General features: G+C 42.6%; 2 protein-coding genes across 6 annotated transcripts in view; one reads left to right on the plus strand and one right to left on the minus strand.

Moving 5' to 3' along the window:
• The first annotated feature begins 101 nt into the window (after positions 1–101).
• On the plus strand, positions 102–24,610 carry LOC110959429 (regulator of G-protein signaling 9-like). 5 transcript variants are annotated; one of them, XM_022206293.2, is made up of 19 exons: positions 104–375; positions 1,898–1,994; positions 4,130–4,202; positions 4,390–4,496; positions 5,413–5,464; positions 5,544–5,602; positions 5,683–5,759; positions 5,851–5,932; positions 9,466–9,528; positions 11,174–11,203; positions 11,302–11,363; positions 13,276–13,389; positions 13,483–13,598; positions 13,759–13,846; positions 14,844–14,982; positions 15,132–15,214; positions 15,328–15,451; positions 19,669–20,042; positions 21,315–24,610. In XM_022206293.2, exons 1-19 carry the CDS (start codon positions 335–337, stop codon positions 21,475–21,477), a joined length of 1,944 nt encoding a protein of 647 aa, XP_022061985.1. In that variant the 5' UTR covers positions 104–334; the 3' UTR covers positions 21,478–24,610. The 5 variants fall into 5 exon arrangements, with proteins under 5 accessions (XP_022061986.1, XP_022061985.1, XP_022061984.1 ...); XM_022206292.2 differs by having other exon boundaries at positions 113–375; positions 4,152–4,202; XM_051939314.1 differs by lacking the exons at positions 104–375; positions 1,898–1,994 and adding an exon at positions 2,034–2,259.
• si:ch73-127m5.2 (uncharacterized protein LOC561202 homolog) overlaps positions 12,105–25,915 on the minus strand; it is a 179,108-nt gene continuing 165,297 nt past the window's right edge. Inside the window, exon 6 of the transcript XR_007937935.1 lies at positions 12,105–12,241. The gene's annotated coding sequence lies outside the window, so the exon portion shown is untranslated. The remainder of the gene's footprint in view (positions 12,242–25,915) is intronic.

Genomic DNA, 25,915 nt, shown 5'->3' on the forward strand with positions numbered 1-25,915 from the left:
GCGTTAATTTGTTATTCTTTAAGACTTTATGGATTTATGTGTCACTACTTCATACTGTGCATTTGCAGTTGTTTGATTTTATTGCATACCCAAAAGTACAATGCGAATAATTTAAATCCAGAATCCATTTTAATACAGAAACTGTGAGAATCTAACAGCGCAGTACCTATTTCCAAGCTCCCACATGAGGCCTAGTATGTGGCATTTGAAGGCAACATCACCATCGATCGTTGCGCTTCCCCTCGAGCATCCCCACACGACACAGAGCTCACAGGCGACAGCAGGACTGTATGTGTGACAGACACCATGACCATCAGAAACGCTATCCGGGATCATGGACAGAGGTACCGGCCACGGATGGCTTGTCTCCAAAAGGTAGGCTCTCCTCTTCATTAGAGATGCTGTAAATTCCAGCTGTGCTCCGGTTTATGGAGTACCTGCAGACCACCAATAGATAGGTCACTTTTTTTTGTATTTTTTTGTAACAATTCTCCAACGTAGTGCTTGTGCTGCTGCTCCAACCCCATAAACAGTTTTTGTTATTGTCATTTGTAAACTGCATTAGAAAAAAAAATATTCTCCACAGGTCCTCAGAGAAATCATGATGATTTGAGTGTATAGAATTATTAAAGATAGACATTTTGCGGAGCAACATAGCCCACAGGTTCCATTTAAAGTGCTGGATGCTTTGAAATCCAACACAAAACACGCACCACCTAAATTAGACAACCGTATATTAATCTTAATTAGAAATAGATTCAGAATCACATCAAAACACTGCAAATCAGATGCCACCCTGATTTCTGCATGTCACATTAAATTGCAGCCTGTGTTTTGTCTCAACCTTTTCTCAGAGATAAGGTCGTTCACTTTAATAAGCATTAAGCATGGATCAGTATCAGCGCTTTCATCAACACCCATCGGCTCCTGGAAGGAAGTTAATCCAGCCTCAGAGCAGCAGCTCCGTCCTTCAGATTTCACATTCATTCACATGGAGAGCTGCATATTCATCACAGCCAAACAACTTCTGACATTAAGAAAAAAAAAACGTGAAGGAGATAATTGAGATGAAAGCTGTCATTAGTAAACTATTTTCTTCGTGTATTGATCTCAGATGCAGTGGTCTCAGTGTGCAGTTCTCCAGGGGAATGTGCAGAGGATTCATTTCCAGGAGAATGATGTGTTTGGGTCTATGAAAGCCCACTTTAGTCCGGCTCAGCCTGGCGCTTACAGCCTCTCCAGGTCGACTTCAAAGCACTTCAAACAGGCACTGGGAGTCAGCCTCAAACACACACATCGTGCACACGGTTCCACTGCATTAATGTGCTCCAGGATTTCTGGCTTTCCAGTTCGCTTTCTGGTTGTGGGATCTATGGGAGCTGTGGGATCAGGTGATTCGATAACTGAAGCAACTATTCAGAGGTTCAGTGACTCATCACAAACCTCCCACACAAGCCAAACAAAAGCCGCTAGATCAGGGCATGAAACAAACCCGTCTTCTCGCCTTTCACTGTGCTCTAATGCAGGTTTTTAGAACAGTCATGTTTGAAATTAGAACACCTGAATCATCTTGCGTCTGTCTGAGAGGAAGTATTAATTAGACAGTGAGCTGATATCCCAGGAGGCAGTTTGAGGCTGAGTTTTGAAATCATCAACTTTCATTAAATGGAAACGAGGTGATGCTCTGTAGGCTGGAGATGACCATAATGATGATTATCAACATCATCCTCCCACAAAATCTGGAGCAAATTTCATTCACAGAACCAAAGATCTCCAATCAAATAGTGATTTCTCCCTCCATCCACACTGTCCCCGTTGGCATGGTGACCTCGACCCCCTCCTCCACCAATCAGCTGCTGTGAAAACCTCTTCTCACGTTGTAATATTCCTTCTGCAGGCAGAGAAGGTGCTGCTGGAGATGCAGGACCCCAGAACAGGAGTCAAATCGCAGCCTCAGAGATTGGTTATCACCACAATCCCACACGCTATCACCGGTAAACACACACCGACATGCATCTACACACTGATGAAGGCGTATACAGCCTATACTCATGCTGTTATTTAGCTGGCTGAGTGATTACATAGGAGGACACCACAGCTCTGGGCTCAGACCGGAGAGCTACAGATTTCATCTCCATGACAACCCCCACGGTCTCAGAGTCACGGAGAGGCAAAAGTAGGAGGTGAAGGAGGATGATGATGATTGAACAGCGAGAGGAAACGAGCAAGACAGAGACAGAACGGCGAGCAAAACAGAGTGTAGGTGGAAGAGGAGAGGGAACCTCGACGTCGACGTCATTTCAGCGCTTTGATTCCTGAATGAATTCATGCTGCTCCTCTATGCCTCTCCTCTACGCTTTTATTTCTTTCCCTTTTCCCTCCATGTCTGTCCTGTTCTTTCTACCCTTTGCTCTTATTTTCTCACCTGTCGCCTCCTTTTTTCTCTTTTGTCTTTCACCTCACTTCTATTCATTTCCTCCTATTTCTTTCCTTTCTTCCTTTTCATCCTTCCTTCCCTTTCCTTTTTCTTTTCCATTCCTTTGCTTCTTTTTTCAGTTTCCTGTTTCATGCTTTTCCTGTCCCGTCCCTTCCCTTTTTGTCCCGTCTGTTTTTGTCCCTTCCCTTCTCGTCCCTTTCTGTCCTGTCCCTAAACTTTCTGCCCCTTCACTTTTTGTCCCGTCCCGTCCCTTCCCTTTTTGTCCCTTCCCTTCCCTTCTTGTCCCGTCCCGTCCCTTCCCTTTTTGTTCTGTCCCTTCTTGTCCCGTCCCTTCCCTTCTTTTCCCTTCCCTTCCCTTTTTGTCCCGTCCCTTCCCTTCTTGTCCTGTCCCGTCCCTTCCCTTCTTGTCCCGCCCCGTCCCTTCCCTTTTTGTCCCACCCCGTCCCTTCCCTTTTTGTCCCGTCCCTTTTTGTCCCTTCCCTTTTTGTCCTGTCCCATCCCTTCCCTTTTTGTCCCTTCCCTTCTTGTCCCGTCCTGTCTCTTCCCTTCTTGTCCCGTTCTGTCTCTTCCCTTCTTGTCCCGTCCTGTCTCTTCCCTCCTTGTCCCGTCCCGTACCTCCTTGTCCCATCCCGCACCTTCCCTTTTTGTCCCTTAACTTTTTGTCCCTTCCCTTTTTGTCCCTTCCCTTCCCTTATCTTCTTGTGCCATCCCTTCCCTTCTTGTCCCGTCCCTTCCCATCTTGCCCCGTCCCGTCCCTTCTTGTCCCTTCCCTTCCCTTTTTATCCCTTTCCTTTTTGTCCGGTCCCTTCCCTTTCTGTCCCTTCCCGTCCCTTACCTTCTCGTCCCGTCCCTTTTTTCCCTTCCCTTTTTGTCCCGTCCCGCCCCTTCCCTTTTTGTCCCATCCCTTCTTGTCCTGCCCCTTCCCTTTTTGTCCCATCCCTTCTTGTCCTGCCCCTTCCCTTCTTGTCCCGTCCTGTCTCTTCCCTTCTTGTCCCGTCCCGTCCCTTCCCTTCTTGTCCCATCCCGCCCCTTCCCTTCTTGTCCCATCCCGCCCCTTCCCTTCTTGTCCCATCCCATCCCTTCCCTTTTTGTCCCTTCCCTTTTTGTCCGGTCCCTTCCCTTTTTGTCCCGTCCCTTCCCTTGTCATCCCGTCCCTATTTGTCCCTTCCTGTCTCTTCCCTTCTTGTGCCGTCCCTTCCCTTCCCTTTTTGTCCCATCCCTTCCCTTCCCGTCTTGCCCCGTCCCTTCCCTTCTTGTCCCATCCCGTCCCTTCTTGTCCCGTCCTGTACCTTCCCTTTTTGTCCCATCCCTTTTTGTCCCGTCCCTTCCCTTCCCTTTTTGTGCCTTCCCTTCCCTTCCCTTTTTGTCCCGTCTTGTCTCTTCCCTTCTTGTGCCGTCTCTTCCCTTCTTGTGCCATCCCTTCTTGTGCCTTCCTTTCCCTTTTTGTCCCGTCCTGTCCTTTCCTGTCTTGTCCCATCCCTTCCTTTCTTGTCTTGTCCCTTCCCTTCTTGTCTTGTCCCTTCTTGTCCCGTCCCTTCCCTTCCCTTCCCTTTTTGTCCCTTCCCTTCTTGTCCCGTCCCTTTTACCGACACACACCCTCCTACCTGTCGACACACAATCAGCCTTTAGTTAAAGTTGCTTTTTCTGCCTTTTTAACTGCTGCTGTATATTTCTCTGATTTCTTTCCTTCAGATTTTGCGTTCTTTCTCCTCAGGTGAAGACATAATTGCGTGGCTTGCTGACAGATTCCAAATAGACACTCAAGGTGAGAGATGATCCAGATGAACACAGAACGTCAGCTTTCCTTTGTTAAATATCCATTTTTTTCTGTAGATGTTTTCATGTTAGATAATCACTGTCAATCAGCCTTGGAGCTTCATTTGAAGTGAATATCACCAGAAATGCCACAGCAGTGGTAAAGTCCTGCTTGCCTTTTTGTCTGTTGTGTTTAGAGGCGAGGAGTTTTGGCTCGATGCTGGTGGCGCTGGGATATATCTACCCACTACAAGACCACAAACGCTTACTGATCAAACCTGATGCGTCCCTGTATCGCTTCCAGGTAAACACACCACGACACAAACCTCAGGATGCGTTTCAAACCCAAAGATCTTCTAGAACGGAGCTGAGATGATGTTGTTTATGGCTCATAGCAGTTTGGATAAGAAGCTTCTGTGTTTGTTTTGCGTGATTTAAAGCTGCTCTGTGGTTCTGTTGCTGTTATAGAGCGATGTTCTAATGAGTAGATCGATATTCTGTTTACAGGTGAATGCACACAGAGGTGATAAACAGGCCTGTAGCTGTTGGGGTTTTAGTTCAGTACGTTTAAATTTGATGAGTCCATTTTTATTTACTGTGTTTTCTTCAGTCAAAGCTCAAAGGATGGTGATAAAAACTGCACATAAGTCAAGTCGGTCGGTTTTTAGATGTGCTGTACATATAATTTATAGTTATAGTGGCTTAATGTGGTGTTTAGAAGGCTGCTAACTGCTTCTAAACAGATAATTACGGCCTGTGATAAATGATTATTTACATCATTGATGAATCTGTTGAGAATTTTTGATATATAATTTAATAATCCAATATTGAAAAATGCTTCTTTCTTGTCTTGTCAAGCCGAAAACCAAAAGATATTCATTTCACAATGATAGAAAACAGAGAAAAATCAGCAAATTATCACATAAAAGTGTGACTGTTTGGCTTCAATACATGCAAAGTGCATGTGAGAATTGTGAATAAAAACATTTTTTTTGCATAATTGATCTAACATGCAAATAAAATCAGTCTACCATTAAAAACTACATAACCGGCAGAAGGAAGAGGAAAACAGTTTGCTTACTGTTTATTTTCTGATGTAAAACTATAAATTGGTCTGGTTTTGTTTTCCCCGAGCCACAATAAAAGAGACTAATTCAGACTGAGGTCTGCAACAAAACAAATCCAACTCAACAACACTTATCTCCATTTGTTGTTCTCAGACTCCATATTTCTGGCCCACACAGCAGTGGCCTGTCGAGGACACAGATTATGGTGAGACTGAAGCTGCCACATGCATTTTTTCATCCTGTTACCAACATTCATTTAACACTTTTTCTTTTAATTCCTAAAGCGATCTACTTGGCAAAAAGAAACATACGTAAGAAAGGAATCCTGGAGCTGCATGAGCAGGTGAGGATGAGACCGACAAATCCAGGAGGAATGCATTTTTCTTGGTTGCCGTTGACTGAGGTGTTATTTTCTGTCCTCAGGAGCAGTACAACCGTCTCCACAAGTGGATGAATCATAAATGGGATTTCATCGTGATGCAGGCTAAAGAACAGTACAGGTAAGCACAGTACAGGTAGGCATGCCAGAAACTCAAAGGCGTCGCTCATCTTCGAGGTCAAGGAGGAGTTTCGATTTCTGTGTGATTTCAGAGCCGCAAAGGAGAGGAAGAAGCCGGACCGTGTGGTGTTTGAGTGCCAGGAGAGAGCCTACTGGGTGGTTCACAGACCTCCGGTGAGGAAACAAAACACAGAGTCGTGCTGCCGTCACTTCAGAGAACATCACATTAAACCCTCCTACTTCAAACATGTCATAGTCCAGCTGCTCCTCAAAATGCCAAACCCAGACAAACTCAGCCTCAATAACTTTTTATAAGCTTCCTCTATGTCCAAGGTTCTGGAGAAGGTGCTATTTACACAACTTCTACCTCCCTGAAATATTCCAATCAGGTCTCAGGACTCGTTACGGGACAAAATTAATCTTATTCAAAGTGTGTAATGACTTACTGATGTCCTTAGACTACTTTTAAAACATCTACAGGACCAGTTTGGCATCCAGGACACTGAACTAAAAGGTTTTTCTTCTATATAATTCACAGTTTATTCTCCTCTTCTGCCCCTATCACATGTGGAGCACCTCAAGGCTACATCTCGGGCCCATTTTATTTTCCCTTTAGGCTCCATCCTCAGACGTAGTCAAATCCTGCTAAAAGGTTTCAGAATGTTGGTCACATGAATGTTTTTGTCCAAATCTTTTGACTAAATCTAGTTATTGAAAACAGTTAATTTTTGGCATTGAAAAAGGAGACATGCAGGATGAAGTGATTTTGGTGGAATATCAAGATTTTAGGCTCATTTTTGGTTATTGTGTCGCTCATGGACGTCAGGAAGTTGAAAATGAAAGGATTCTTTTTAGATTTCCATTTTTTGACGAAATAATAATTAATGCTGTAATTTTGGTGATTTTCTGACAGATAACATGTCACTAATGCCTTTTTAGTTGTACCAAGAAACACAGAATTTGTCTTTTGCTGAATGTTGTTACTCCAAATGGTTAATTTTCGCCATTTTTTGAAATGAGACATGCAGAATGAAGTGATTTTAAGCTTATTTTGGTTACTGAGTAGATCAAGGACCGTCAGGAAGTTGAAATTGAGAGGATTCTTTCTGTCTTTCCAGTTTCTCTCTCCTTCTCACTCACTTAGGTCACCTCAGGTTATTTTAAACATGCAAATAAATTTGATTTAAATTGATTTTATCTCCCCCAACTTTAACCTATCCTTAAACCAAGTCTTCATTTTAATATTTAATGATTAAGGACCGATTGAGTGGAATCTTTTGCCTCTAACAGCTCCAGCCCAGACACACAGATAGTTATCAGACAGGATGCAGCTTCATGTAGATATAAGAGGACCGCCGACAGACACACAAGTCTGGAAATAAATTGCGTGTCACCTTCCCAGGGTATCTCATTATCTCCACCCATGATGCCTCATTACCATTACATGTCCAGTCAGAGGAAAAGGGCAGCAGTGATTAATATTTTACGCTGCTAGGAGAACGTCCATCCACAGTCTGGTGTCGAGAAGCGACCGAATGGGACGACTGCTGTCCAAACCACCGGGGTAACAACAGACCCGTGTGATTAAAATCTGTGATCATCCACTAAATTAAACATCACTTTAATGCTTTATTAAGTGGTTTTGAGGCCCAGACATTTATAACTTCACATTAGGGCCTCATGTTTGGGGGGAAAATAAAAGCTTGAGTTTGATAATGTCAGTCTAATACGTTGTGAAGAAGCTTTAAAACATGATACCATTAAAAACATCACACAGATGGGAAGTTGTGAAATCAGTTGCTGCATAACATGTATCCTAAAAAGCATTGTTTCGGTTTTATTGCATTAATGCTGTCCGATAAAACATATATTGAACTAATCTGAAGCTAACCGACACACAGCAAACAAAGCTGACTCCAGATCTGTTCTGTTAGTTTCTGTAGCTGCAGGCGACGTAATGATGCTGCTGCTTCATATGACTTCTGACAGCTGGAGGTAAAAGTTCACTGCAGGGCATCAGGTCCAGTTTAACGTGAAGGACAAGAAGTTCAGAAACATCATCTAAAACTTTTCTACGTCAGAAGCACAGCCGAGTGTTTTAATTCAACTAGGAGGATTTTTATTGCTCATGGATTTAAGCTTTTTTTTCTATTAAAAGTTTTACAGTCTGACTCAGAGAGCTGGAGGAATGTGATTGGTCCAGCCATAGTCCTGTGTTGTCATCTTCTTATAGGAATTTCTATTTTTTACATGTGGATTAAATACTGGAAGGAACATCTGTGCATCTTTATTTTAAAAAAAACAAGATACAGGGAGTTAATTAGAAAATGTTCGGCGTAGTTTTGAGCTTTTTGCTCGTCTACATGTCCACTCAAACGCTGTAAAGCTGTAGGAAGTTGTAGTATTGCAGTAATTCAGCCACATGTTCAAACTGGAAACTGATTGTCAAGAAGAATAATGACCTTTATTTAAAATAACAATAAATAAAGAATAATGCTACAGGAAGGCCTGCCGTGCTCGTTAACAGAATTGGTTTCTTATGTTTGTCACGTATGAAATAAGGATGACAGATAGGACTTTATTAGGGCTGATTCTGATGCTGATTATTGGTAATCAAGAAAAACTGATACCTGATAATTGGATCCCATATTCACTAAATGTATTGTGTTATCAGCATGTGATATCAGGAACCTGTCATTCATAACTAGACATCTTCATTAGGAAGGGTGATTATAGGAGTTATTAGATAAATTTATGAGGGATCAGCTGAGATTCACCAGTTTGTCTGCTGCTGTTCTTCTCTATTTTCTTAATCTTTCTGTGTTCTGTGGGTTTTATTTCCATTCAGGTCCAGATCTTAGAGCTTTAATGGCTTTTTTCTTTTACTTTCTTCTTTTGGATGACAGAAATGCATTTTTGAGGAATTAAAAATTCTTGAAAACGCACACGTCTGGTTCTTATATCCCCGTGGGGACATACCATTGACTCCCATTCATATCTAACCCCTAACCCTAACTCTAACCTTAACCCAGACCAAAACCATGGCTAACCCTAAAGAAACCTTTTTGCACTTTTGCTTTTTTCAGTAACAACAACATGGCCAAGAAAACACTGTTTCCCCCCGTGGGGACCTCATTTTTGGTCCCCACCGTGACACGAGTCCCCACCGAGATAGCACATAGTCAGGTTGAAGTCCCCACCGGTATAGATAAACACATACACACAGACACAGACACACACACATTAGGACTGGCAAAAAATTGTATATTTTATAGGAAACACACACACATATGTAGCAAAATGGCTCAATAGCGCCCCCTGCAATATCATAACCAAGTTTCACCTACAGCTACAAAATTTAGTGCACATCTGTAACACATCAGGATGCACAAAAAAGCCTCTTGCACAAACACCCACAGCTCAACAGGAAGTCGGCCATTTTGAATTATGTGTCATATTGTGCACAGTTTGGGATCTTTTGAAAAGTAAAGAATCAGATTTAATCTCGTAAATGTGGATTCAAGTCGATAAATATTTAAAACCTCGGCTGGAATCTAATTATTTGTTGTAAGTATAATGTCACATTTTCCTCGTTGCCTGCTTCTTGTCCTCTCACATTATCAGCTGATGATTAGCATCATAAAACAGCATCTGCTTTCATTGATTAGTCCTCTGGTAAACACACTTTGTGTCTTTGCTTTTTCCAGCCGGGGACAGTGAGCGCCATGGACTACGGTCTGGAGAGACGGATAGATCCCAACGCAGACGAGGTAACAGGTGAGGACGACCCGTATGAACATAAACCCTCTCAATCAGCTTATATTCAATAAGAGGCTTTAATGCATGGATGCAGGATCCCTGCTTTCTCTTTCTGCTGCTAAACAACCTGCTGAAATCATCTCTTCTCTCCTTTCCTGCAGGCATTTTCCACAACTCTCTGTCTGTGTCCAGACTTTAAATTGGTTCTAAACACACACACACACACACACACACACACACACACACACACACACACACACACACACACACACACACACACACACACACACACACACACACACACACACACACACACACACACACACACCTCAAACCTCTGGAGTGAGTTCATGCTTCATTAAAGGTGCTGCAAGGAGACGAGAGCATTGAATATAAAAGAAAATAAGTTTAATTCTGCTGCATCCATTTTTTTAAACCAAAGTCCAACAATGTTTAGAAAGATCCATGCTGAACTGGTTTTAAACCCTAGAATCACAAATCTCCTCCCTCTGAACTCCAAGCTTGTTTGTTCCTGTCACTGTGGACTCATTTTTCACTCCAATATAAAGTCCTGCACCTCTATGGAAACAGCACAACTATGGGCAGAAGCAGAGAGAACTTAAAGTTGTCTTATGTGTGGTATAGCAAAGTTTTAATGCAATAAATCCTAAAAAAAAGAGAACAAAAATTGCATTTCTTTGATTATTTTACAAACAAATCACTGGTAATCAACATGAACATCATTACCTCCGCCAGGAGGTTATGTAGTCATCGGAGTTTGTCTGTCTGTTTGTCTGTTAACAGCATATGGATGGATTTTCACCAAATTTTTACAGAATGTCCGGAAGAGCAAGAGTAACAATTGATTAGATTTTGGAGGTGATCTTCTTCCGGACATTCTGTAAAAATTTGGTGAAAATCCGTCCGTGACTTTTTGAGTTATGCTGTTAACAGACAGACAGACAGACAGACAGACAGACAGATGGTCTGGCGGAGGTCTGCGCTCTCTGAGTGCTTTTCTAGTTATCCCATTTGGTGACTCTATTTTCTGCGGATATCTTCCTCTTTACGTTTTAAAATAGTTTGACACTCGTCTCCTGCCTGTTTTGTAGAAACACTGCCTGCAGTTCAACCCAGTTGAAAACTTTCTGAACTTTTGTGACGTGACTGTCGGTTACAGCCGTGTCACTAACAATAGATGGCACATTTTTGCTTTTTACTGAATCTGAATTTTGTGAACGATTTATTTTTGGCAGATTTTTAAATGTAATATTGCAGAATAAGCAGATTTTTGTGATTTCAAGCTTATATTTTTTAGTAGCTGAAGGACCGTTGGAAAGTTGAAAATGAGAGGATTGTTTGTGGTTTTCCAGTTTTTGACTTAGATAAATAATAACTAATGCTGTCATTTTGGGGATTTTCTGAAAGATATCATGTCTTTCAATGATGCTGGTGAGTTTAAAGGGGATCACAGGATTAACATTCAAACTCCCCTTTGAAGAAAAATCCTCTGAAATGTCCAGATTTTCCCAAAAGACAGAAGCTCATACATGCACACGTTTGCACCACACAATATTCCACTGTATCATTGCAGATATATTTATATATCTGATTATGAGGAGTGATTTGTAATCTACTATTGTTTTTTCCCCTCAGACCAAAACTCCTGACTTCTATGAGAGAATTGTAAGTGAAGCTTTTATATTTCATTCCTGCTTTGACTCCCATCATCTTGTTTGATTCATGGACTAACATCACAGCTGTCCTGTCTCTGATTCCTGCAGATGATCTTCACGCAGCAGTCCATCATGAGGCCAAGAGTGAAGTCATCTGTGTCTATTGGAGCGTAAGACGTCTACTCGTATTGCCTCATATCTGAGGCAAACATCTGAACAGAATAAACACACAGTTTCATGTATCTCCACAGACTGATCTACACGTGTAGGATCAAAAGAAGTCATCCAGAGGAGATGTGATTCCTTTCATAGATATGTTTAATTGCATTTAGTCAGCAACAGAAATGTAAGGAACAAAACAAAATGTGTTATTTTGCAACAGAAACAGTAAACCTGCATCCGATGTGGATCGCTACCAAACATTTTACATTTTATTCAGGAACGTGCATGAGCTCTTGACACGTGGCCTGAATTTCTACAAATTCACTCTAATCTTTTACATTTTCCACATGTCTTATTGTTCCATCCCAAAGTGATGAATATAAAACCAGGTGTTCTTGGTTTAGTGAAGTAATTTATTGCTTTGTGACTTAATTAACAGGAAGAAAAGGCACAAAGAAAACAGTGCTGGCAGGTGCTGCTAATTCAAACAACCAAATAAAACCAAACGAGAGTTAACAGCTGCTGAAACTAACGAAGACAAAATAACAAAAGAAAACAGCTGAGCCCTTCAATCGGACTTAAAGACGAGGTAGCAGCCCCCCCAGCTCACTGAAGTAATGAACAAATCTGTACAAATGCAATAAATGAACTGAACTAGAGCCTCAGAACACAGACGAGCCCAGAGCTGCTGGAAACCATCCATCCATCCTCTATCCACCGCTTTATCCTCACTAGAGTCATGGGGGGTGCTGGAGTCTATCCCAGCTGACTCGGTGAAGGCAGGGGACACCCTGGACAGGTCACCAGTCTGTCACAGGGCTACATATACAGACACACAATCACACTCACATTCACACCTACGGACAATTTAGAGTAACCAATTAACCTCAGCATGTTTTTGGACTGTGGGAGGAAGCCGGAGTACCCGGAGAAAACCCACGCATGCACAGGGAGAACATGCAAACTCCATGCAGAAAGATCCCAGGACAGGATTTGAACCGGGGGTCTTCTTGCTGAAAGGCCAAAGTGCTAACCACTAGCCCACTGTGCAGCCCCTGCTGGAAACCATCCTCCAGAAAACACCGAGCTGCTCACAGACACCCCCAGCAGCTCTGAATGTCAGTTTGGATGCAGATTTAATCCCCAGCTGTGGTGATTGCTGCAGTTTGATTGGAGGAGGGAACTGGGTGGTGGACCAATCAGAAGGGAGGTAGGCGGGGAGAAGAATGAGGTCTGGAGCTGCAGGTTCATCAGGTGAAATGATGTTCAGGTGGCGTCTGGAGAATTTAGTCAGCTACAATTAAATGTCCACACCAACCATCATTCATGGGATTAAATTGTACATAATTATTGGCCATAATTACTGGTTAAGATGAGTTGAAAGCCTTAAAATACATTAAACTTTTATTGCAGAAGCATACTCTCACGCTGAATATTGTAGAAAAATGTATTTAGGAGAAGATTAGCTGCTGTTTTGTTGGAAAAAGGTTTTTTTAAAAAGTATTAACATCAGGGGTACTAATAATGGTAGCACACGTGATTTGATGTAAAAGGATTATTTCTTAATGTGTGATTCCCCCCCACACACACCCCACACCCCACACCCCACACCCCTCACACACACACACTGAATAAATGCGCTTTAGTTCAAGGTTGGATTTTCCTCTTTTTTCCATTGTGGCCCTATATTATTTAGAAAAAAAAAATTATTAGAAGCTAAAGAACTCATCTTAACCAGGGGTGTCAATAATTATGGAGGGTGCTGTATTATAGAATTAGATTATAAATTATATTATGGCCTTTACACCTGAAGGTACTTCTATAAAAGACCTCAGCTGTGTCAGTTTCTGCTTCACTGCTTGTGATTAAAGAGTTGTTTCCTCCAGATGTTCCAGTGAATATTGTCTCCCTTTTCTGCAGACTGGTGAAATACTGCACCACCTACAACAGCCACGACCCTTTCCTCTCCAAGTGTCTTCCCAGCAACCCCTGGCTGACCGACGATGTCACGTTCTGGACCCTGAACCGACTCAAGTGAGTCTCTGAGGATTCTGCGTGTTGTTTTCACTGAATGTTGGACTGTAATCAGAATATCTGGCTGATTTTGATGATTTTTCTGTGCGAAAGTGTGGAAGTACCATCTAAGATGCGAGTGGAGAGGTGGACGTTCAGCTTCGGAGAGTTGCTCTCAGACCCTCGAGGACGAGATGATTTCAGACTTTTCCTGAAGAAAGAATTCAGCAGTAAGATCTTAATGAAAACCTATGGAGCAGCACTAGTGTGTTTTTGGAATAAACTCGGTGCACTGTGAGATCATTTTTGAGCTGTTGGAAGTGGCTGACAATAATGTGGTAATTTAGTTTTGTTCTACGTTATTTTCTCTTTAATTCTGACCCTCCTCAGGTGAGAACTTGGCATTCTGGGAGAGTTGTGAGGATCTAAAGTGGGGGACTGCTGCGACGATGAGAGAGAAAGCCGAGCAGATCTACAAGTAATGTTCTCATTTTTCTCTATTATTCTATTTATTATTCTATGCAGAAATGATAAATCTTCTCTAATGAATACTGACAGCTGTGGAGGGTAAATATACAAAAACAATGAGGAATTATTTTGAATTTAAATTCAAAAGGTAGTTAAATTATACGACTGTAGTTTATCAAATGTGAGGATTTATTCTTTTACATCACTGCAGCTGGTTCTCGGATAAAACAAGACTTTTTGGAAGTTGTTTTATATTTTTTTCACATTTTTAACCCTTAGATATCACTTAAAACAGAACTTCTTAAGTTCAATGATGGTTGAATCAAAAACAGCCATAAAAGTATTAGATAATAACATTATTTTTCATCTCTGCTTTTGATCCGGTCCTGATCAGAACTACCCAGTATTCATTAAATTTAAGGGTTTTAACCCTTTAAATGCCAGTTTGTTTACATAAGGTTTGCTTTTTAAATAATGATGACAATAATAATAAAGCACTATATTTATGTATATTTAAAGACATTCAAAGATGCTCCAAACTAGGCAGAAATGCATAAAATCAATAAAATATAGTGGAGAAAAGAACGTATCAAAAAGTTGTTTCTGATCTGTAGGCTTTGCTACGAGATGAGTCTTTATGAAACACACAAATAAAAATCATTATTTTCTGTTACAGCAAAGACTCAGAGGAATTTTTCTGGAATTTGTGATTGACTGTCAACAGCATTGATCATGATGCATTCATGTTTTTAGTGTCAGATTTTAAAATAAATCTAACCTAAGACCCTTAAAGCCAAAATGTCTGCATCAACAACACAACTGTTATTTTGAAATAATTCAGATTGATCCCAGTTTAATCTGATTTTTTCACTGTGAACTTTTAATGTCATTTTGGTGAATGATTGATGATTAAATGATGAAATCAACGATGAGTTTTGTGGATGTTTCACCGTAAACTGAACAGTCTGAGTGACTTTGTTTAAACACCTTCTCTTTGGTCTTTCCAGGACTTTTCTGGCTCGTGGAGCTCCGCGGTGGATCAACATCGATGGGAAGACGATGGAGATCACAGTGAACGGCCTGAGACATCCTCACAGATATGTCCTGGATGCAGCCCAGACCCACATCTACATGCTCATGAAGAAGGTCGGTGATGGCACCAGGAGGTGGAGAAACCTTAGTGATGTTCTGGAGCTCTTTGTCCTCTAACGTCTGTCTCTGACTGGAATGTTTAATAATCTGAGAACAGAGACTCTAAAAAACAAAGTAACTCATCGATTCATGTTGGTTTGCAGGACAAGTACGGCCGCTACATAAAGTCTCCGGTGTTTAAGGACACCATGAAAAAGGCCATCTGTCCCGAGGAGCACAAGTTCTCGTAAGAAACAGCTTTTGCATTTAATTAATGCCACTTTTTCACACAGTTCAGCTCTTTTTCACTCTTTTTTCTCCACCTACTTAATACTTCCTCTTTGTTTTCTGTGGTCTCAGTGATGCCCAGTTGGAGCAGAACGCCAAGAACAGACGTCCCAGCCTGAGTCCCATCATCCTCCGGCAACAGGAGCTGGAGCAGAGAGCCAAGATGGCGGCCAACGCCCCGGTGGACATCACTCAGGTCATGAGCAAACTGAGCCAGCAGGGCAAGGAGGCGCCTCAGCGTCGCACCTCCAAATAACAGAGTCACCATCAGGATTAGGTCCCTTTGTATTGTAGTTTCTAAATATCGACTCTAACAGTGTTTTAGTTCAAGTTTAAAGCTGCTATCGTGAATATTTCTACATAGAAATTCCAAAAACTCTTATTTAGTGTTTGTTTCTGCCTTTAAATGCGGATGTAACCTTTAAACTACTGCCAGGTAAATTTATTTCTTAGTGCTGAAAAATGTAGTTTAAAATGCAAAGTTTTTAGGAATGGGAGCGTAGTGAAATGTAAATGTAATTTAGTTGTATTAAATGCAGTGTTAAAGCACATGTGGTGTTAGAAATATACATAAACACTAATTCATCAGATAATATGCTCCAAAAATATAGCACATTCCTCTCTTACATTCAGTTGTTTCTAGTTATGCAACAAAGTTTTGGTTATTTAATCAGTTTTTCAGATCTTTATTAGTTTTTCCTACTAGAAATTTAATTGATCTAGAAAATGTCTCAGTGATAAATATTTATTTTCTGCTTTTAAACCTGTACAGTGTCCTTGGGTGTTTTGAAAGGCGCTTTTAAATAAAAATGTATTATTATTATTATTATTATTATTATTATTATTATTATTATATCTCACAACCTCCACACGGGTCTACAGGCTCCAGACCAATAAAATAATAATAATAATAATAATAATAATATAATAATAATAATAATAATAATAATAATAATATAATAATAATAATAATAATAATAATAATAACAGACAAACGGCCGCTCTGATCCATAAGGTTTGTTTCCATCTGTTCCGTTTGTGTTCTCACATCACGTTTTTCTGTTCATCTCTGTGTTTTTCTGTCATCGTTCATGAGAAAATAAAACATCCATAAAAACACCTCATGATGTCGTCTTTGTCTCATGTTTTCATTTATTCACCAATTATCATGTCTCACAAGACCTCTTTCTTTCTTTCTTTCTTTCTTGTCTAAAATGTGACAGCTACTGTTGGAAGTTTAAAGAAAATCACACTTTTGACTGATTCATCTTTGGAGCCACTTTTCAAGCAAACATCCTAAATATTGTGAATATTCCCGCTTAGATTCTCAGTCACGGCAAATCTCGGAGCTGCTGTAAATCTAACTGAGATTCTCTTTTAGGTTCTTGAAAACATTTGACCTCTCTTCTTCAGATAAAATGTCTCCAAGGAAAATATTGGATGCCTTCAGTTTTTCAAGTGGTATGAACATGTGATTATTGAGGAGCTAAATGATTAACCAATAATATGGAAATAGCTGAAAGCACTTAATTCCTCACATAGCAGCATTCCTGTAGGTCTTCTAAGTGCCTTATAATATACTATAACACCAGGTCATGATTTTATGAGCAATGATTTGTCCAGTTTGGGGCTGCACAGTGGGCTAGTGGTTAGCACTTTGGCCTTGCAGCAAGAAAATCCCCGGTTCAAATCCCAACCTGGGCCTGGGATCTTTCTGCATGGAGTTTGCATGTTCTCCCTGTGCATGCGTGGGTTTTCTCCGGGTACTCCGGCTTCCTCCCACAGTCCAAAAACATGCTGAGGTTAATTGGTTACTCTAAATTGTCCGTAGGTGTGAATGTGAGTGTGATTGTGTGTCTGTATATGTAGCCCTGTGACAGACTGGTGACCTGTCCAGGGTGTCCCCTGCCTTCACCCGAGTCAGCTGGGATAGACTCCAGCACCCCCCATGACCCTAGTGAGGATAAAGCGGTGTATAGAGGATGGATGGATGGATTTGTCCAGTTTGGTTTGTGTGACGATAAATCTCCTTTTTAACTAATATTCTGTAAGAACAATGCATGTAAGTTGATTTTGTAAAACATGAGGTGCCCTGCTAAACGATGAAAAGCTTCTTAGTTTTGTAGATTTTCACTCTTGAGGCCTTCAGGTTCTCTTTTTATTCCAGCTGGTGTCTCTTTAACAAGACTCCGGTGTTTCATCTGAGCTGCTGCTGATCACAGCTCTAATATCCAGAGCAAACAAGACTTTTATTTATTGTAGAGCAGACGAGGAGCTTCTGCAGTGGCTTTATGATGAACCACAATATTCATTTTCCAAAGTTACACAAACCTTCATGGTGTTCAGGGGTTCACTTTGAGAAATAAAAGTAATCAGGTCTGATTCTGGACCATATTTATGTCACAATGAAGTCACAATGAGGTTTATAGCAGCTGATATTTCTACAGTTCTACAATTCTACAATTCTACAATTTCATGTAGCAGACGCTTTTGTCCAAAGCGACGTACAACACAAGCAAGAATTCAGACATAAGGAAAAACCTGTAGTAAGTGCAAAAAGTGCAAAAAGTGCGATTGGTCAAAGGTGTTGCCATCAAGTTGCAGAAGAATTGCTAACACCCCCCCCCCCCCCCCTTTTCAGCTTTGTCAGCGCTAAATAAGTGCCGGGTTTTGGACCACCTGACTTATTCTACCTCTAAGGTGGAGTTGGATTAAGTGCCTAGGTGTTCTCTGAACAATTGAGTCTTCAATTGTCTCTTAAAAGTAGAAAGGGACTCAGCAGAACGCACAGAGTTTGGTAGATTGTTCCACCATTTGGGAACAACAGAGGAGAAGAGTCTGGTTAGAGATTTGGAGCCGTGCTGGGCTGGAAGCACCAGGCGTCTCTCACATGCAGAGCGAAGTGGGCGTGAAGGGGAGTAGACCTGGATCAGGGAATGCAGGTAGGCTGGGGCCGTTCTTGTAAATGTTTTGTAAGCCAGGAGGAGAGTTTTGAATTTGATTCTGGCTGCAACTGGAAGCCAGTGAAGGGAGACGAACAGGGCAGTGACATGAGCTCTTTTGGGCTGGTTGAAGACCAGACGTGCTGCTGCATTCTGGATCATCCGCAGAGGTTTGACTGTACATGCAGGGAGACCTGCCAGAAGAGAGTTGCAGTAGTCAATGCGTGACATCACAAGAGCCTGAACCAGAAGTTGTGTGGCCTGTTGGGTCAGGAAGGGTCTGATCTTCCTGATGTTGTAGAGGGCATAACGACAAGATCGAGCCGGGTTCTGCTCGAGGTTTCTTCCCTGTTAAAAGGATGTTTTCCTGCCACTGTCTCCTTTGGGCTTGCTCTGGGGGTCAGGCATATGGGTTCTGTAAAGCGTCTTGAGACAATTTGACTGTAATTGACGCTATATAAAAAAAATTGAATTGAATTGAATTGAATTGAATCGAGAAACTGAGGCCACGTGAACCTTAAAGGTCAGCAGGTCATCAATCATGACACCCAGGTTTCTGGTTGAGTTTGTGGGCACAAGTAGGCTCGAGTGAAGTTGGACACTGATCTGAGGCTGAACAGATGGACAAGCTGGAATGACCATGAGTTCAGTCTTAGACAGATTCAGCTGAAGGTGCCGTTCCTTCACCCATGTGGAGATATCAGCCAGACATGCTGATATCCGAGCTGAAACTGTTGTGTCGTCAGGTGGAAAAGAGAGGAAAAGCTGAGTGTCGTCAGCATAACAGTGGTAGGAGAAGCCATGGGAGCGGATCACTGCACCAAGTGAGGTGGTGTACAGAGAGAAGAGTAAGGGACCAAGCACTGACCCCTGAGGGACTCCTGTTGATAGGTCATGTGACCTTGACACCTCCCCTCACCATGACACTCTGAAGGATGTGCCTGTGAGGTAGGACTTGAACCACAACAGGACAGAACCTGAGATGCCGAGCTCAGAGAGTGTGGAGAGGAGGATTTGATGGTTCACGGTGTCAAAGGCAGCAGACAAGTCCAGCAGCAGTAGGACAGAGGACTGACCAGTGACTGATAGGAGTGCAGTCTCAGTGGAGTGGTCGTACCTGAAGCCTGACTGAAAAGGGTCAAGTTGGTTGTTGTTCCGCAGATGTTCAGAGACTTGGTTAAATACTGAGCGCTCCAGTATTTTCGACAGGAATGGTAGAAGTGAGACTGGCCTGTAGTTTTCAACCTGGGCTGGGTTGAGATGAGGCTTTTTGAGCAGTGGGGTGATGCAGGCTTTTTAAAAGTAGCAGGAAAGATGCCAGTTTCCAGGGAGGAGCTGACAATGTGCGTGACTGCAGGTATTTCCTGTTAAATCTGTTAAAACAGTTCAGTAAACAGAGGACCAGAGAACTCCTCCTGTATTTTGGACTGACTCTCTCTGACTCGTCTCTTTTGTCCGTTTTTCCTCACAGCTGTGCCGTTTCACCACCCCGGTTCCTCACCTGGCCGTCTACTCCGGCATCACCGACTCCCCCTCTCTGGCCTTCCCGGCCCCCAGCCCGGCCTGCCCGTCCCCCATCAGCGTGGCCTTGGACAGCACCTCGGCCTGCGAGCGCCGACTGGAAGCCGACGAGAGGAAACCCGAGGCCCTAGGCCCCGTCAGAGGACCCGTGTCCAAGTCCCGCATGGCTCTGTCCCTGCGCCGCCTGCTGAAGCGAGGCTGCACTCCAGCCACCATGTTCGCCAGTTTGTCCCCAAAATGTCACTCAGCCGCCGGGACGAGTAGCCGGATCCAGCCGATCAGCCCCGATGAACCCAGCCAGGCTCCACCCAGAAGGATCGGCAAGTAAGTGTGAGACAAAGGCCCGTTTTCAGTCTCCACCATGAGGCCGAAACCCCAACAGACCTAACAGACATCACAGCTGAACTGGGAGTTTAGGGGGAGACATTTACAAGAAGTGGATTTTGACTCGTGTAAAACTGCACTGATTGAGTCCTAATAACACAGACTCAGGTAGGGTAGATAGGGTAGGTAAGGCAGGTACTTTATGATCCTGAGGGAAATCCAAGAAACCAGCAGCAAATTAACATCCAGAATACATGGATCTAAGAGATGAGAGCAGATCAGGATATAGAGATATAAATGTACAAGTTTACCTGCTGAAGACTAAAGGCTTGAAGGGGGGGGGGGGGGGGGGGGGGAACTAATGGAATCACATATTTTATGTTTTAGTTCTTAATTTATTGACATTAAATTGTAGAAATCTGTTTTCACTTTGACATGAACGAGTCTTTTTTGTTCATTCTTTCCAAAATAGTCTAATTCAACTGACCATGATTTGATTTTAAAAAGCAAAAAAAGGGGCAAACTTTCAAGTGGTTAAAATGAACTGTTGTAGACACTGTGTGTCATGAATTGGCACTATATCTATATATAAAACAGAATTGAAAGCTGAATTAAAGGATGACTACCCAGGCAAAATCAGGCCCTAAACAAAGGGCTGATTTTAGGTAAGCACCAGCAGGAATGATACCAAATGTCTGCTGATGTCTGTGATTCCAACAATGTTAATTTTGAATGAAATAAGAAAAGCACTCAGAGATCAGTCCTCCTCCAAGGCTGCTCATTCCCCCACATGTCAGAAATACATAATTTATTTATTAGTTATTGATGATCAGAAATCACAAAACAAGTCACAAATTACAGTGACTCCGTGCTGCTATCTGGCAACGATGCAGAAATCTTTAACAAATCCATGGATCCAGACTATAAGCTGCATCACTGCCAGAATTTAATCACTTGGTCCTTGTGTCATTTCTGAGCGTCAATGGACATTTCATCCACATCTGTTGGTCTGTTTGTGAGGAATGTTGCTGACAGACAGACAGACAGACAAACAAACAGACATCACATGACTCCATCCGTGGAGGAGAAACTAAGAATAAACTAAAGCAGTTTTAAACAGTTACTATAAAACTGATCTGGAGTTGAAACTCTTTTGTATCAAAGCTGAAGGTCAAGTGTTGAGTAGAAAGCCAACACCACAAATAATGTCACATTTTTACATCTTTAAGGCTGATGAGTGTCTCACTGAGTCCCTTCTGTTACGTTTCTCAGTTTTTTCCAGATTAAAGTGGATATTCCCCCTGAGTGCCGCATCTACCCCATAGAGTCTGAAGACGAGGACGAGGCGAACAGATCTGCCTCTCGGGGAGGAGTAGGAACTAAAGAGATCATCTGTCCCTGGGAGAGCCTCACTCCTCACAACGGGACGGGATAGAAGTGTGGATTCACAGGTAGAAAACCACCAGGCCACAATGTAGAACACCAACAACCCAAGGACAGAATCAAAGCTCTCAGTCTGGGTCCTCTAGACGAGGTTCATCTCTCCTAAAGAGAAAGTCTCTGAGACTCAAACACCTGACTGACTGTTGGCTTGAAAGGTCCTACAGTCACATCTGCTGCAGATCATCCTCAAGACTTTCAAAACATTTTCTCCAAAATTTGGCTCAATTCGCAGTGTTCCTCCACAGCTGTTTACAGCTGTTCTACTCCTACATGGATCATTAATCCAGGATTTTACAAAATGCTGGAGTCACGACTCCTCCTCTCAAAAGAATGCAAGCATCTTATCTATTCATCTCACTGTTTCATGACATTTTCTTTCAATTTTGCCTTCCGATGGTCATTTAAAGCATTTCAAAGCTTTTCTCACAGTCAAGAAAACCCACCATGAGTAATCTGAATCTAATTTAATAATGTAAAGTCCTCCTCAGGTCATACAAAAACACCCAGATTCCCAGAAAAACACAGAACACAACAGGGGCCTCATTTATAAAGCTTGCTTACGCACAAAACAGGGCTAGAAAGTGGCGTACGCCACTTTCTACGCAAAGGTTGTGATTTATAAAAACAAACTTGTCGTGAGAATGTGCGCACCGGTGCACCAACTTTGATGCTTGCTTAAGCACATTTTGGAGACAGAGGGAACGGCAGTGCTGGAGGATGAAGTGGTGAATTGAAACCAGATTGATCTCAAACCTTTATTGTCATCACATATTAGACTTGTAGAGCCGGATAATCATAAACCCTCATTGTTGTAGATGTTCATAGTGCGTCATTCGGCCTACGACTGTATTTGCAGAACTATGTTCATATATCAGCAGGGGCGGATTGAACGTTATTTCATTTGGTCGTTTGACAGAAGGGCCGGTATCTGGGGCCGGTGCGGTGATCTTTATTAAATAACTTTGTTTACTGATCACCCGGCGCCCATATGGCTCATCGGGGAAAGCAGAAGACCCATTTGTAGGGGTGGTCTCTGACGTAGTGGCACGGGTTCGGTTCCTGCCTGCGGCACTTTTATGCATGTCTTCCCCCTACTCTTCTCCCCATTTCCTGTCACTCTTCACTGAAACTATCACAGTAAAAAGGCAAAAAAGTAAAGAATTTTGTTTATTTATCCATATGCGGCCGAATGGGATGAGCGTCCAACCATTAATCAGTCCTGTACAGGCACACATGCTTCACACCACAACCCCGAGTGAAAATGAATTTGTCTCTGTGAACCGAAAAAATGTACATTCAATCAGTTTACAAATTATTTGTACATCGGACATGATCATAGCAAATTTAGTGGCAGGGTGTCCTGGGTCAACACATGATTCATTCATCCTGACACACAGCAGTGAAAAGACTGCAGGGGGCGCTGTGTAAATGCCGTGGGTCAGCAGCTTATTTATATACAGATACATTCATGAGTTACTTTGCATTGACCATTCATGGTAAAATGTGGGTGTGTTGTGGGCGGAATGTGAGGTGGATCCACCTGTGCAATCTTCCAGCTGGTGTGTGATTTATCAAGAAATTGCATGCAGCTGTGCTTACGCAAAGTTTTATAAATCAGGGGCGAAGGCCGTACGCCCTTTTCGTATTTTCGGCGTACACAAACTTTAGTATGGATCCTACGCAATGTTTTATAAATGAGGCCCCAGATCCTTAAAGCCAACAGGCAGAGAATGTTTGATGCCCAAAGCTGAGATAATTGGTGGAATATTCCTCCAACTGCAGCCTTATCTTCATAAATCCAATGAGCTCCAGCTGAGCCAGCGTTGGGTTGACAGAGGACGCCCCACCAGAGGACAGCAGGGTGTACCAGAGTTAGAGTGCTTGGAGGACTTGAGCTGTAGCTTTTTCACATTCAAACCTCATCGTGAACCTGCTGATGACCTGATCCGCCTCCACACAGAGTCCACTGGTGTTCATTTGGTTTCTTCAAAGCAGCAACAGACTTTTTTAAGGTCACAAGACAACAAAAAACTGGAAAGAGTGATTGTCAAGGTGCACATTGAAGACCATGAAGTACATCAATGTTTCCATTCCAAAGCCGGGAGGACAGAGACTGTATTTATACATTCACTGAAGTAGGAAAGTGTTCTTGGGCAGCAAAATAGATTTAGATGCCTCCTCCCCATTTCACTGACCTCTTCCACTCTGTGAAACGACTGAATCGATGAAAACATGCCAACATCTGCTCTACTGCTAGCCTAGCCGCGCTAGACCCAGCTCTTAAGACACAAGGGTCTAGGGAAGCTCGACAGGGAGGGAGGCGGCCTAAAAGGTCGTCTTTCAAATCCCTCTGCAGCAATTGGGTAGGTATACAACCAATCAGCGCAATGAATAGGCTGACGGAGTTCCTAGAGCGCTGGCGGATTGTGGCTAAGTCCCATTAGCTTCCCAACCAGCGGAGCCAACTGGTATATTAAGGATTTGCCATATCCCGTCGGCATAAGTCCAAATACGTCTTTCTTCTCAATGAAACACTTCAGTGCCGTCCTTTGTTTATCTTTCAAGTTGAATTTTAGCTTCAAATCTTTAAGGGCTGTGGCCAAAGCCGAGTCCAAAGATAACTGTTTATTGTGCGCCGGTTGTTTCTGTCAGAATCATCACGCCTCTGTCGTCACTTAGTTACGCCCGCCTTCTGACTCTACACTTCATGGTGATTGGTCCGGCCAGTTTTAGGAGAATCCAGCCTCGAGCCTTATGGAGGGTAACTAGACCCACCCTGGCAGAGAATTAAATTCGTTGCCGTGGGTTGTCTAGCGCGGCTAGGCTACTCTACTGCTGCAGATCCACTCCTATCAGCCAGGAGGAGGGACTGGATTTAAGGTGGAACTCAGTAATAGTTTTGTATTTGGGTCCACTGCTGTTGTGTAGCTGTTGTGTCCTTAACCCTGAGTGAGGTGTTTGGTCTTCTTATGGGGAACAACATGAACTACCTGTCAGAATGTATTATCTTTACCATGTTTACAGACGCAAGAATGTGAAAAATGACCTTAAATTTGTTGTATTTGGTTTGTACATTCCATGGCTTGTGTCAAGTGCCTCAATAAATGATTGTCTTTACAAAAAAGGATTTTTTTTTATGATTTCTTCTTCAGATGAAACAGTTTATCTAACATGCAAACATCTGTCTGTAGCCTGACCAGGTGGAAGTTCATGAAGGATGTTAGCTCAAGTGCTGTGGTAGATTAGTAGAATTTTGAGGTGCTTTTGCTTTACTGTTGGTTTATATTTTATGCTACTTTCCATTCTACACTGTAAAAAAAGAAATTAAAATCAGGCACCAAGGATGCCAGAACACACACAAACAGTGGAATATTATAACAGTCACACACTATAAACAACCCGGTCTCACGGGGATTCGTGAAACTGTGACGTAAGTTTTTGTTTCGGTTTCGTGCGCACCAACACGATGTCGTCATGTTTTCGTGCAGCTCACCACGAACGAAACCGGCTGTGGTAATCACATCTGAAAGTGGTTTATACCGGCGGATTCATGACGATCTAAGCTGTCCATCGGTGTTTGCGGCCGCCGCCGCCGCCGCAGCCGCCGCCGCAGCCGCAGCCGCCACCGCCACCACGGCCGGATGTCCAGCGGCCACGGCGGCGGCCGCAAACGCCGATGGACAGCTTAGATCGTCATGAATCCGACGAATTCGCATAGGAATTTAAAGAATGTCCGGCGGCCGCGGTGGCGGCTGCGGCGGCGGCGGCGGCGGCGGCCGCAAACGCCGATGGACGGCTTAGATCGTCATGAATCCGCCGGTAAACCACTTTCAGATGTGATTACCACAGCCGGTTTCGTTCGTGGTGAGCTGTACGAAAAACATGACGACATCGTGTTGGTGCGCACGAAACCGAAACAAAAACTTACGTCACAGTTTCACGAATCCCCGTGAGACCGGGTTGCTATAAAAGTATCAAAAAATTGAATATAACATCAAAAATGTACAATTTTCCAGTCCTTAGCAGACATATTTTTACTTTCAAATATCAGCAAAATATCTGTAAAATAATGTTTCTGTTTTTCTAAAAGTAAAAGTCGTCTAAGTTTACAGTCAAACACTGTAAAAGAATGAATTGTGAAAATACAGAATTTTGATGTGGTGGTTTTAGTTTTTTTACCATTTAAGAGTGCATTATAAAATATAGAAATGACTGTTCAGAAGTCTGGTCTCACCATGAAAACTCCCACGTTTATTCATGTGCTAACATAACTGCACAAGGGTTTTCTAATCATCAATGAGCCTTTCAACACCATTAGCTAACACAATGTAGCATTAGAACACAGGAGTGATGGTTGCTGGAAATGTTCCTCTGTACCCCTATGGAGATATTCCATTAAAAATCAGACGTTTACAGATACAATAGTCATT

Source organism: Acanthochromis polyacanthus, chromosome 19, assembly GCF_021347895.1.
Source record: "Acanthochromis polyacanthus isolate Apoly-LR-REF ecotype Palm Island chromosome 19, KAUST_Apoly_ChrSc, whole genome shotgun sequence".
Taxonomy (NCBI): domain Eukaryota; kingdom Metazoa; phylum Chordata; class Actinopteri; family Pomacentridae; genus Acanthochromis; species Acanthochromis polyacanthus.